The following is a 14,107-nucleotide window of genomic DNA, read 5'->3' on the forward strand; positions in this document are numbered from 1 at the left end:
TCTGAGAATGGTGAGGCTCCAGTTAACCGTAAACCCAGAATCAATCCCATTAGCCCCAGGGGCCACTCAGTGTGTCTGGAATCTGTCTCAGGGGAACGCAAGATGATTTTTTTAAAAAGAATTTTAAAATCCTCAAGAGGCTGGCTACTTGGAGGCCTGACTTTTTAACATGTATTTCCATCCTACCGATGAATCTCTTTTTTTAAAAAAAAGAAAACAAAACACTTTTTAATATATATTATCACTAACCTAATAATTTAACAAAAATACCCCAAAGACCGAGTTTGGGCCCAGCTGTGAGGCATCCCTCCTTTTTATACGAGTGCTCTCACTTTGTTGTTACTACTTTTGGTTTTGGTTTTTCTGCCTGGTGGTTCTTGGCCAGCTCCTTTGTGACTGTCGTAGAGTGGGGATGAGAAGGTCTGACACCCTCCTCCCCGCAGACACACACGTTGCCTCGGGGAGGAGTGGAAGTGGATGACGACTGGGCGAGGGTGCAGCGTTTTTTTGTGTTTTGTTTTTTAAATTGTCTCTGGGTTGATCACCTTCCTTAGAATTCACATCTGTGATTGTTTTTCAATTTGAGAGTGAAACAATGTGTGGCGTACCTGTTTCTCAGACCCAGGGTCGCGGACGGGGAGCAGGTGTGTGTTGCTTACAGTGAGGCTGTTGGTCTCTGAAGAGCGAGAGGGACCCACTGTAGAGCCGCGCGCTAGACCCACCATGCGTCCACTCCACCCCGTCTGGTGCCATTTGTTTTTATGGTCTTCAGGGTGACTTTTATTTTCGTCATCTCTCATGAGCCAACCACAAGGGTGTTCCCTTTCTGTGCCTTGGGCTTAATCCTTTTTGGGTCAGACTTACACAGCCTGGCGGTTTGGGGCATGGGCTGTGGAGCAGCTGGCCTGAGTTTTAATCCTGGCTCTGCTACTTAATAGTCCTTTGATCTGGGGCAGGTTACTTGCCTCTCTGTACCCGTTTCCTCATCCCGAAAATGGGATCCATAGTAGTGGCTGTTTCTCACAGTTGTGTGAAAAAACACTATTCTGTATGTGCGGAGTTTAGCACATAGTAAGTGTTCAATAATTGGTATCATTTCAGGGAACAGAAATGCATTCAAATGAGTACAAGTGAAAAGAGGTCGATTGAAAGGTGCCCGAGGGTCCAGCCCTCCCTCCTGTCACCTCCCAGAGACTGCACCCTCCCTCGCTCTTTTTTATTATTTATAAGCAGTTAGGTGCTCGCAGCGAGTAAAAGGATCCCGTTGATGTCCGATGGGCACACTGGTGGGTACTGGGGCCTTCCACCCTCGGGAGGGTGGGTTTTTGACGTGAGAACTCTTCCCTCTCGTGTGTCTTGGTGGACTCAAGACCAGGTAGAAACTAGTGACTGGAACCTGGGTCAGAATTGAGGAGAAATACATCCCTTTTCTAGCTCAGCTGTGACTTGATGCTTAATTTTTCGCCATCGCTGATGATTAACTAAATGGTGTCTAACAAGAACACTAGTATTTATTGAGCACTTAGCCTGTACGGGGCACCGTTCTGGTGCCTTCTGTGTGCTGATTGATTTAATCCTCATCACCGCGTGATGCAGCAGATGCTATTATTTTCCCCATTTTACAAATGAGGAAACGGAGGGCAGACGGGACAGCCACTCTCCCAAGCTCATACCCAGCCAGGCTCCAGGGCCTATGCTCTCAGCTGCTCTGTTGCTACAGCTTGTCAGACACAGATGTTTATAACACAGATGAGAGGCACTAGCTCACTGAGCTGAAATAGATTCTCCCTTTTATTCTCTTTTCAGGAAACAAAAGAGGAGAAGTCTTCCTATAACTGTCCCCTGTGTGAGAAGATTTGCACTACACAGCATCAGTTAACTATGCACATTCGCCAGGTTTGCTGCTGCTTTTGTATTTTCTTTGTTAAGAGAGGGGATGGGATTTTATCTTAATGGACGGATTGTGGCTGTTTCATTTAGATCTAATATTCTTAATTTTGAGGGGCAGTTATGAAATAATTTTTGTGTGTCCGTGTTATTGTGACAAAGTCCCAGGTCAACACAGAATATCTTTTTGGAATTTAGCAAACATCTAATTAACTAACCACATGTAACAGAAGACTTTTCATCATCTGTGACTTGCCATTGTGAACCAAATCTCCTCACAGTACAGTGAGATTATAGTTGTAGACCCTAATTCTATATATTGCTATAAACTTACATCATGTAGCAGGGAATTTCCTTGATTTGGGATCTCTTTGGGCTTTTTTTCTTTACTGTAAGATTTATCCTTCTCCCTTGCCTGCTGTGGCTGGTTCATGACAAGTATTGAATCTAGAACAGTGAAGGACTGACAATATTCAAATCGTAACATGGTACTGAATAGTAACATCATTTAGTAACTTGGGTTTGATAGAACACAATATTTATTTGCCTATGGTCTCAATAGATTTTGATGTTCGGGACGATATTTTAAATGAAAAAGAAAAAAATTGCTGAGAAGTGTTAGTTTTTTTTTAATAAAGCTCTGAATGTGCATTTCATAATCGCCTCATTTTGACCCGTCTTCCTAAGTGACCACTGCGATCATTGCTTTCTGTAGCACAACACAGACACTGGAGGGGCCGACCATTCATGCAGCATTTGCGGGAAGTCGCTGAGCTCGGCCAGCTCCCTGGACCGCCACATGCTGGTGCACTCTGGGGAGAGGCCTTACAAGTGCTCTGTGTGTGGCCAGTCTTTTACCACCAATGGGAACATGCACAGGTGAGTGAGGGCAGCCTCTGCCTGCTGGCTAGAGCCTGGAGGTTGACAGAAAGCAAAGTGGCCTTCCATCCATCTTAGCTAAAGGCACAAAGAGTTCTGTTCACTGTATGGAAAAGCCAGAGATGATTTTGTGTGCCTGCCGTGTACAGTCTCCAGTGTGTCAGAGGTGTCTGCTCAAGGAAACAGAAGTACCTGGGCTAGGTCTTTGGCCGATGGGGGAATCTTCAGGGTGACCCTTTACCAATTGGAGTTTCTTTGCTTAGATGCCAGAGGTGGGCAGCTTATCAGACACAGAGGAACCCTTGCCTTTTTAAAACTATTTGCATATGCCTACCAGATACCCTGCAGGGCGAAAAATTTCTGGAGCAGTTGAATAAATAGTTAAGTGGGCTGGTCCTAGAGCTTCAGGATAAGATAGGATAAAATGAGAAAGAAAATCTGATAAATGTCAGGAATCTACTTCCTGAGGGAGAAAGAGGCTCACTCAGAAGTGGGAGGGAGCTCAGTGGTGGATATATAAAAATGTGGGAGGAACCAATGGAAAATGCACTTTACAGAACGATTACTTAATTTTAAGGGTTAGAACAGACTTTTTTTAATGCTTTCTTTTTTTACACACACATTTAGGAACATTGGAAATCCAGGAAAACGTTTTCAAGGGACTCAGAATTTCACCTTCTCAAAAAGTCAGGCTGTTTTTATTTTTCCGTATTCCCTTTTAGGCGTTATGTTGATTTCTTTTAAAGAGTTGACTAACATTGTTTTTTACATATTTACTCAAAAGAAGACTTTATATAGTTGTGAAATTGATATTTTATCATACATAAATACTCAAACGAGATGGTCCAGTTTATTCCAACTGAAATCATTTTATGATCCACTGATGGTGTACTTGGGACATACTGGTATAGTGGTAAATTTCTGGATTTTTGGAATTAGGCTCCTGATTTCAAATCTCAGCTCTGCTACTTGTAAATTTTCCATCCTTGAGCAAGTTGCATAACCTTGGTACCTCACTTTCCTTCTCTTTAAAATGAGATTTTTAATGAGGATTTGGAGATAATGAGTTTAGCCCATGGCAGGCACTCAGCCAGTGCTATTTATTATTTTTATTTGCATTTCTGAGTATTGCTGCAATAATTTGAATCCTATGGAGTTCTCAGTCTGAACTCCTAGAAGTAGGGTAGAGTATGACATGAAAGGTATCACTATTTTAAAGAATTTTGATGAAGTGGGGTTTTTTTTTTTCCTATATAAGTTCCAATCCCCTTTGCCCCTCATCTCTTCCTAGGAGTGTTTCTGGGTACAAAGGAGGAAGTGAATACTGTCATCATTTTTTAATATAGTTTACATTTTAGTGTTTTACTTTTTTACCTCCACATCAGCCTGTTAGTATCATTTTGCCTTCTGTTTGCCATTCGTTTTGTTTTCCCTTCTCCTTTTATCCCACCTGCAAAAAAAAAAAAAAGTCCTCTGTCGCTTGTGTATTTGACCCCTCAAAATCTGATCCTAGAGGTATTGCCTGTTCCCTTCTTGGGGGGTTTCCCCGCTTTCTCCTACCCAATTTTAGAACATTTTCATTACCCCAAAAAGAAACCTCATACCCATTATCAGTCACTTCTCATTACTACCCACCCTCTAGGCCTAGGAGAAGACTCATCTACTTTCCTCTGTTGATTCACCTATTCTGGACTTCCCATATAGCGTGCGGTCTTTTGTGACCAGCTTCTTTCACTTAGCATTAATGTTTTCAAGATTCATCTATGTTGTAGCATCTATCAGTATTTTATTATTTTTTATTGTCATATAACAGTCCATCGTATGGACATACCACATTTTATTCACCTCTTCATCAATTGGTGGACATTTGAGTCATTTTCACTTTTTGGCTACTCTGTATAATGCTGTTGTGAACATTGTTGTACAAGTTTTGTGTGGACATGTGTTTCCACTTCTCTTGGGTAGATACTTAGGAGGGGAATTGCTGAGTTGTGTAGTAACTCCATGTTTTAACATTTTGAGGAACAGCAAAGCTGTTTTCCAGAGCAGCTCCATCATTTTACACTCACACCAGCAGTGTGTGACGGTTGCAGCTTTACACATCCTTGCCAACACTTGTCTTTTTCATCACAGCCACCCTAGTAGGTGTGAAGTGAAGTCCCCATGCGTTCATAATTTTAGTTTTCACATTTAAGTCTACAATTCATTTTAAGTTGATATTTGTGTATAGTATAAGGAAGGAATCCAAGTTCAGTCTTTTGAACGATTTAAAAACTTTTCTTTCCTCATTGAATTATCTTACCAGCTTTATCAAATTTCAGTTAACCATAAGTGTAAGGATTTATTTCTGTACTCTCAATTCTGTTCCATTGAAAGGTATGTCTATCCTGAGGCCTAACACTGTATTGATTACTATAGCTTTTGGTAAGTTTTGAAATTGGGAGGTGTGACTCTTCAAACTTAGATCTTTTCCTAGATTGTTTTGGCTATTCTGGGTTGCTTGCATTTCTGTGTGAATTTTAGGGTCTGCTTATCAGTTTCTGCAGAAAAAAGCAGCTGGGAAGATTATAGGGATTGCAAAATGTGTAAGTCAGTTTGGGGGCATCGCCATCTAACAATATTAAATCTTTGAGCACGGGATATTTTCCGTTTATTTAAGTCTTGATAGATTTCTTTCCACTATGTTTTATCATTTTTAAGAGTGCAAGTTTTATATTTATTTATAAATATATTTATTTATATTTATTTTAAATTTTTTCCAAGGTGTTTTATTCTTTTTAGTGGTATTGTAAATGGAATTGTTTTCTAATTTTGTTTTTTGACTGTTCGTTGCTAGTGTATAAAAATAACAATTCAAATTTTATATTGGTTTTGTTTCCTGCAACCCTTCTGATCTTGTTTATTCATTCTAATAGTTATTTGGTGGATTCCTTAGGATTTTCTATATCTAAGATCATGTCATCTGCAAGTAGAGAGAGTTTTCCTTTTTCCTTTGAAAGCTTTTATTTATTTTTCTTGCCTGCTAGCCCGGGCTAGACCCTCCAGTGTGATGTTCAATAGAAGTGAAAAGAATGGACATCCTTGTCTTATTTCTGATCTTATGGAGGAAAGATGTAGTCTTTTCCCATTAAGTATGCTGTTAGTTGTAGGTTTTTCATAAATGCCCTTTATCAGTTTGAAGAGGTTCCTTTCTATTCCTAGTTTGCCTGGTGGTGTCGTCATGAAAAGGTGTTAGATTTTGTCAAAGGCTTCTTCTACATCTATCAAGATGGTCAAGTTGTTTTTGTCCTTTATTCTGTTTTGGATGTTAAATTAACCTTATTCCTGAGATAAATCCCACTTGGGCACAATGTATAGTCATTTTGTCATATGTTGATAGATTGGGTTTGCTAGTGTTTTGTCAAAGATTTTTGCCTATATTTATAGGCAAAGAGATATTGGTCTGTAGTTTTCTTGTGATGTCCTTTGCTGGTTTTTATATCAGGGTAATATAAGCCTCCGAGAGTGAATTTGGAAATATTCTCTCCTCCTCTTTTTGTTGGAAAAGTTTGTGAAGAGTTGGTATTAATTCTTTTTAATTAAATATGTGGTAGAATTCATCAGTGAAGCCATCTGGGCTTTTCTTTCTGAGAAGTTTTTAAGTTACTAATTCAGTCTCTTTACTTGTGATAGGTCTGTTCACATTTTCTGTTTCTTCTTGAGTCAGTTTCAGTAGTTAATGTCTTTTCCAAAAATTTAGCCATTTTGTCTAAGTTATCTAATTGGTTGCCATATAGTTGTTCATAGTGTCCCCTTACAATCCTCTTTATTCTGTAAGGTCAGTAGTAATGTCTCCTCTTTCATTCCTGATTTTAATAATTTGAGCCTTCTCAATTCTTTTCCTTAGTCAATCCAGCTGAACATTTGACAATTTTATTGGTCTTTTCAAAGAACTTTTGATTTTGTTGATTTTTCCTCTGTTGCTTTTCTGTTCTCTAGTTCATTAATTTTCCACTCTAAACATGATTTTTTCCCTCCTGCTTGCTTTAGGTTTAGCTTGCTCTTCTCTTTCTGGTGTTTTAAGGTAGAAGATTAGACTGTTTATTTGAGAATTTTTTTTAGTAGAGGCACTTACAGCTATAAATTTCCCTTTAAGCATTGCTTTCATCACATGCTATAAATATTTGTATGTTGTGTCTTCTTTTTCATTCATCTCAAAGTATTTTCTAATTTCCCTGTGATCTCTTCTTTGGTTATTTAGGAGTATGTTCAATTTCCACATATTTACTTCTCAAATTTATTTCTATTATTAATGTCTAATTTCATTCCATTATAGTTGGAGAACATACTTTCTGTGATTTCAATTTTTTCTTAATTTATTGAGGCTGGCTTTATGGCCTAGCATATGGACTGTCCTGGAGAACATCCCACGTCTGTTTGAGAAGAGCATGTATTCTGCTGTTGTTGGGTGGAGTGTTTTCTCAATGTAGTGTCAGTTCCAGCTGGTTTATACACTGTTTAAGTCTTCTGTTTCCTCATTGATTTTCATTTATCTTTATGTGCTCTACATGTAAGGTTTGTACAGTTATCATCCCATTTTGCAGATAAGGAAACTTGCTTAAGATCAAAGTCAATGCCGAGGTTTGAGCATAGGCTGTCAGGCTTAGAGGCCATGAGGAATAATTGATACAGCTTTCGTGTCACTTTGCGTATTAGAAAAAAAGCACTCTTTCAAGCTTTACCCTCTTTAGGAATAATTTCATGTTGTTGTAGAGTATTATTTTCAATGTCAAACTATTTGAGCCATCCTACTAGCATAGTATACTCTATTTCATGAGCATGGAATCGCTTTTTACTGATTTTTTTTTAAGTGTGTTGTTTGTGAATTATGTTGAATTTTTTATAGCCCAACCCTTGATATTACCCTAAGATGCATTTCTCATTTATGCACAATGCATATTGGAGTTGTTTGTAAATTACTGTTTATAAGTATTTTTTTAAAGCAGGCCTTAGGGATGTTTGTGCTAATTTTGGATTTTGTGCTGATTTTATTGTGAGTCATCTTGATTTGGAGGAGAGGACTAATTGTTGGGGGCTGAGTTCCAGTCCTAATTCTGCAGAACGTTTCAGAAATCTCTCGATTTTTTTATACTTTACCACAATGGCATGGTAAAACCTCACTTAGAACTTGTATTCAAATGCAGTGTTTGTGAAAGCATTGTGAAGGCTTACCATGTACTAGGGAAATGTCCTGGGTGAGGGGTGTTCCTGAGTTTGTATTTTCAGAGCTGAAGGCACCCTTGTGCTGATCTTTGAGAGGTGTGCACTCCTAGCTGTGTGACCCTAGCAGGTTAATTAACCTCTCTGTGTCTTGGTTACTTCATCTGTAGAAGGCAGTGATATCTGTACCAATGGGAGCATTGTGAGGATTCATGAATTAACACATGCAAAGCACTTAGGATAATGTTAGTTAATCACTATTTATAAATAGATTTAAATAAGTGGTCACTAGTGTTGTGATGGTGGTGGTGCCACTGAAGGGAGGGATGGCGATTGACTATGCATATGACGCCAGAACATAAATGAAAGGTTGTCTTTTCTTTCACCTTTTGCTATACTAACCCTGTAATTTAAATACCAAAAAAATTATTTAGAATGTTTGAGTTTATCACACTGCATTTATTTTTGTCTTCCCTGTAGAAAATTGCAAACAATGGGTTAAAAGAACATTTGGTGTTCGGTAATCAGTCATAGTCATTACCACCTTCACTTGTTGGTGAATCTGTACTTTTGAAAACAAAAATTATAAAAATGTGAAAACACTGACAAAAATGTGCCAGAAAGAGTAAAGTTAGATTTATTTGTCCTGGTGGATCTGTTCCAGAATCTGATAGTCGAACGGTGAGCTGTGATCTCTCCTGAGCACATACTTGTGTTACATTAATCAGGGGCCAGAGCTGCCCTGGGATGTGTGTGTGGGGATTAAAAAACAAGAGTGAAAACCCAAGTTGTGATTAGCTGCATCCGTGCTTGACTGCCAGAGCCTGGAAGGAAGTCAGTGGACTGTGTGTGGTGCTCACGACCAAAGTTCTGTTTCTCATTTTTCTTTGGCTGCTGCTGTTTCTCAGGGTCTGCGGCCGCAGCTGCCATCGGTAGAGCCAGGAGCTCACAGGTTGGGGCTCTGGAGCCCATGCTAAGCCCGGGCTGGTGCACCCACCCCCGAGTCCCTGTTCTGCCTTGTTTCTAACCTGCCCTGGGCCTCCTTTCCTGTGTCAGTTTCGTGTGACACGGCTCTGGGCTCTGGTTTTCAGTACACCCCCTTTGGGGGTGCAGATTCAGTGAGACCCCTGCTGTGACATGAGTCCCTGCGATGCAGATTTCTAGATCCGATTCTCCAAGGCCCGATTCCACAAGGCTGGTCTGAGGACTCCTAGTGCCCCTTCCCTTGGCCTCCTGCTCACCCTGTTCCAGAGGTCATCTGCACACGCATACATGCTGCACACTTCCGTGTGCACGTTCTCTTGGATAAGCCCCACCTTCCCCAGGTTTATCGCTGAGCACCGCATGTAGGAGGCAGATCTGGTTCCACCCCAGACTTTTGTTGCTTCGGCACCCAGAGGGCCTCATTATACGTTTCACAACATGGACCCCAGTACCATGTCCTTTTCAACTTCAGGTTATTCCTAGCTGATAACAAGGTACTCTTTGCAGTCACCCACTTTGTAAAGCAACTCACTATATCTCCTTTGGCCACTAGTCCTTTTATAAGTGTGTTTGTTTTCTTTGTTTATTAGGCTAATTGGCCTTTTTGTAGAGTTTCCTTTACCTTAGTTTCATGAGAGGACCATCAACACATAATCAATCCAGTAGAATTATCATATTAGTAAAAGAAAAACAAACTTCACAGAATCAGAGAGCAGATTAAATTATGTGCTGTCATGTTGATAGTTGCACTGTAGCTCTGATGCAGCCCATAACTTATAATTTAATTCCAGTAAATACATTTAAATGATATTTAAAACTGATTGTATATTTGGTAACTAGGGACACTAAAGTGATGCCAATTCCAGCTCATTTTGAAAAAGGTTGGGGGAGAGACCATCTCAATTTATTACCGTATCTGGTACAGTTTTTCAAGTTAACACTTCCCTGACTGCGGATTCTCATGTTTTTGAGGCTTGAAAATCCTTTATCCCAAACCTTTCTAACCACAGCTTAGTTCCTGAGCAGAATAACAGGCTGCCATCACAGTGCAAAACATGCATCACGGAAACATCACTGTGGCTCCAGCCTTCAACTTCCCAGAACTCTTTATCAGTTGCTCCTAGGTTGAAAATCTGGATTGAGAGGTGCTTGTCTTCCAAAACAAACTTGGGAAACTGAGCCAGAGCACGCCCTCTGGGAGAGCTCAGTGTAGGAAAAAGGGCACTGAGCTTTGCAATTTGCAAAACTTTCCAAAAAGTGCTGGACAGCAGAGCTATGAAGAAGTGATGATACTTGAGAGGGTTGCAATGGATCTCATTTGGAAAGAATCAGACCTCTGAAATGGGTATTTTTCTTTTGCCTTGGAAAATAGGAAATTAATTTCCACTTTGCTCCTCATCTTACAAACTCTAGACTTTTAAGCTGTAAAGAGAGTCCTGGAGTCACGTTGAGGACACACAGGAGAGAGACCCTGACCAGAGCAAGCTTTCCTAACTTCTCCGTTCTTTGGAAGATATATCCTTTGGAGGATAACACATCCTCCAGAGAGCAGGGATGTATTATCATTTCAGCTGTGTGTTTAGAAGGTGAGGCAGGGACATCCCTGGAGTGTCATCTGCTTGTTTTGCTTTCCTCCTGCAATGGGCATGCCTTTGTCCATTGCTAAGTACAGGAGACACAGGCCCTGAGGATGCTGCTGGATAATGGACAGTCTTCAGGAACAGAGGCTTATGTGTTCCTATTATGCTGGAAAAAAACATTCGCTGCACAGAAATGTGACCTATTCCATGACGAATGAGACCGCGGAGGCTCTGAATTTAGCACACTACTCTCAGATGCTTAGGCACGGCCAGCCCTTGGCATGTACAGCTGAACTTGGGTATCGGAACAGGTGGCCGGCATTGAAGGACAGAAGGAGCAGACGTAGGACAGTGCTTCGGGAGGGTCACTCCTTTACCCTCCAAGCGCAGCGAGAGGAAGGGGCTTGTGAAAATCAGTCATGGTGGTAACCGAGTTTCTGAGGGCGCCCTGTCACTAGTTTTGTACCTGCTACTTCTCAAGAGTGGAGGTGCGCATGCAGAGGCTCAGCTAGTCCCATCTTGAAATGAGTCTTAATCACAGTTGCCTGCTTCCTGACATACTCCCTGGAGGGAAGGAAGGAATTGGGTCAGCTCACATGTGAAGAAATTATTTTAGGATAAAAATCTGTGGGTCACCCTACCCAGGACTGAAAATTTTGTTTCCTTGGAAATATTTCTATAAAAAAGAAGGGGAAAATGATTATGTAATAACACTTTTCTTATCTATAACTAAGTATCTGTTCCTTAGGGGGGAAGACAAATCAGAAGAAAATACCTTTCTGGGACGCTCAGAGGTCTTTACACATTCAGGTCCACTTAGAAGATGATAAACATCGCAGCCCTCTAAAGATTGTTGGGTTTGTGTGAATGAGATTTTAATGTCGTGTACATGGTCAGCACAACTGTATGAGCTGTGCTGGACATGTGATCCTCACATCTGGTGGGTGTTCGGTGACTATATGGTAGTTTCATGATAGCAGTTGGGTATCAAGGCAGTTTCGGTATATTTAGTACCCTGTACTGAAATCGTCAGACATACTTCGGGTACAGTTTAGAAAACCTTTTCTGTTACAAGGGATGAAACTTTTTTCTTTTTAACCAGAAAAAAGAAAGTCGTTAAAGTATAATACCCCATTCCCTGATCATTCCACTTAATATGCTTTTCACTCTCTTGAGAGTCTACATTATTCAAAGGCTGAGAACTTTCCCCTTGAGAGTAAACATTTGTAAATCTATTTATCACAGCAAAATGTCTGAGTTACCACTTCCCCCAGTAGCATTATTAATTTTTCACCAAATGAGTTTATTTGTTTGACTATATTTAAACGTTTTTAGCCTTTCTTCACATCTCATTGGCTGGAATTGAAATTTGTATGCATTTCTTTTAACTTAATAGTTGTTTAAATAAAGGCGGCCTCTCTGTGGGTCCTCTGAGAGCTCTTCCTTCCTCTCTGGCTATGGCTGATAAAGGATGCTCCACGGAATGGGGAAGAGGGCCTCCGTTTCTTCATCTATAATGGGGGTGACGTTTTGCTCACAAAAGTTGTTGTTATGAGGATTAAATGCTATATAATATATACCCAAGCCTCTGGCTTACATAAGATATTTCACAAATTGAAGTTCCTTTCTTTTCTCCCTGAGGAAAGTTTAACCCACTAGTCACTCCTCCGTGCCGGTAAGTATGAGTATTTACAAAACCAAGAAAATAGACTCTGTGCCCTTCGACCATGAGGATTTCAGGCTGCGTCCTAAGTTCGTGATGGTGTGAGAGCAGGGTTTTGTGTGCCGTACACCTTTTCTGAATTGTGCACATCCTCATTATTATTTGAACACTTCTGTTTTTTTGGATTGCTTGTTCTGTTGTGTTTTTACATTTTTTGTGTGGATTTGCACTTACACTATTAGATGAGAGTCTGTGGTCCTTTTCAGAATTCTTAGTTTACATTTTAGAAATCTTTACGTAGTAGAAAGCTACCACTCTTCTCTGAGAAAAAGAACAGGTCAGAGTGATTTGTCACAGAATTTTATTCTTCACATGAGATACAAAGTGTAAGAAAATAGCAAAGCTGGAAGTTGACCCATTTCAGTTGACACTCCCTTGTGCAGCCTGTTTTGTGTTTGCTAGACTGACATCCTCCAAAATATTTTTCCTTCTACTTTGTGTTTTCTCTATTCTAATACCCCTTTAACCCTTTCAGCAGAGCTTTTTTTTTTTTTTTTTAATTATTTATTTTCAGCTGCATTGGGTCCTTGTTGCTGCTTGCAGGCTTTCTCTAGTTGTGGCGAGCGGGGGCTACTCTTTGTTGCGGTGCTCGGGCTTCTCATCGTGGTGGCTTCTCTTGTTGCGGAGCATGGGCTCTAGGCGTGCAGGCTTCAGTAGTTGTGGCTCGCAGGCTCTAGAGTGCAGGCTCAGTAGTTGTGGCTCACGGGCTTAGTTGCTCCACAGCATGTGGGATCTTCCCGGACCAGGGCTCGAACCCGTGTCCCCTGCATTGGCAGGCAGATTCTTAACCACTACGCCACCAGGGACACCCCAGCACAGCTTATTTTATTTTATCTTTTTTGAAAGGCTAATTGAAAAATGTCCTTGTGCTGTGTCTCACTTTTGATTCTGCGTTTTCCTCTGAAGGACCAGTTCAAGTTCACTTACACTGGAGAGAGTTTATTCATAGGACCGTTGGAGCGCAGGGAGGTGGTAAACACCAGCCAAGCGTTTTTCCTTGTATCCCTGTTTCTCACATTTACGATCTGCTTCCTAATTAAATTGTTTCTTACCGTTTGGCCACCTGGATGCTAAGGTTTACAGCTTAGCTTTTCTTCTGTTTTGGCAGAGGTCGTGTTTGTCTATTAGTTTGTTTTTGGAGATTAAGCAAACGCAGAAGAAATGTTGGGTGCAGCTGATTTGGTATTTTTGACCTATCTTGTCAAACTATTTCGAAAGCTCAGTTGCACCAGGTAAAACTGGTAAATGGCATCAAAATCTGGAGCATCCTTGCTTGCCCACACTTGAGCAACCTGGCAGTTGTGCACGCTGGAAATCAGGTCATGGGAGGCAAGGTGTGTGTTTGCTGGGGTGGGATGTGGCCCGGGGAGCTGGCCTCTGCCCTCTTCTCCTCTGCACACTTCCCTCGTCTGATGGCCCAAGAACTTTGAGCAGATCACGAGTGTGGGTCCCATTTAGTTTTATAATGTGAAAGTAGCAAGGTGAGGAGGAAGGCGGGAGAGGGCGAGTCTGACTGCCAGCGTTAGATCACAAACTTAAACCTGCAGAGTGCTGGCTGCAGGCCACGCAGCACGTCCTGCTTTATACCTTGCATTTTTCCGCCTTTGTTTAAATATTCAACCTGTCCAACCTGTTTGGGCTGAACAAGCTGGTGCTAGCAAACATCGAAACTGTCAACGTTTTTCTGATTTGTTAAGGAAGGTGATTAGCAGCAAAGTCTGCACCCCGCGCCCCCCCCCAAAAAAAAGTGAACAAGTAGCACAAAAATCTTAGCACGTGTATTTACCGCACTGGATACCCACTCTCTCCCTTGGGGCGTGTGTGTGTGCTGGTGGCTTTCTCCTCTGCTTCCTTC

General features: G+C 41.0%; 1 protein-coding gene across 7 annotated transcripts in view; it reads left to right on the forward strand.

Annotated features, from left to right (window-relative positions):
* The window catches only part of RREB1 (ras responsive element binding protein 1), a 177,633-nt gene that overhangs the window by 113,680 nt on the left and 49,846 nt on the right, over nucleotides 1–14,107 (forward strand). For all 7 annotated transcript variants that reach the window (XM_082664127.1, XM_082664132.1, XM_082664133.1 and 4 more), the window contains 2 exons: nucleotides 1,807–1,896; nucleotides 2,603–2,766. In XM_082664127.1, the coding sequence (XP_082520253.1) occupies nucleotides 1,807–1,896; nucleotides 2,603–2,766 (254 nt within the window). The remainder of the gene's footprint in view (nucleotides 1–1,806; nucleotides 1,897–2,602; nucleotides 2,767–14,107) is intronic.

This window comes from Grampus griseus, assembly GCF_964374135.1.
Source record: "Grampus griseus genome assembly, chromosome: 10".
NCBI classification, from domain to species: Eukaryota; Metazoa; Chordata; class Mammalia; order Artiodactyla; family Delphinidae; genus Grampus; species Grampus griseus.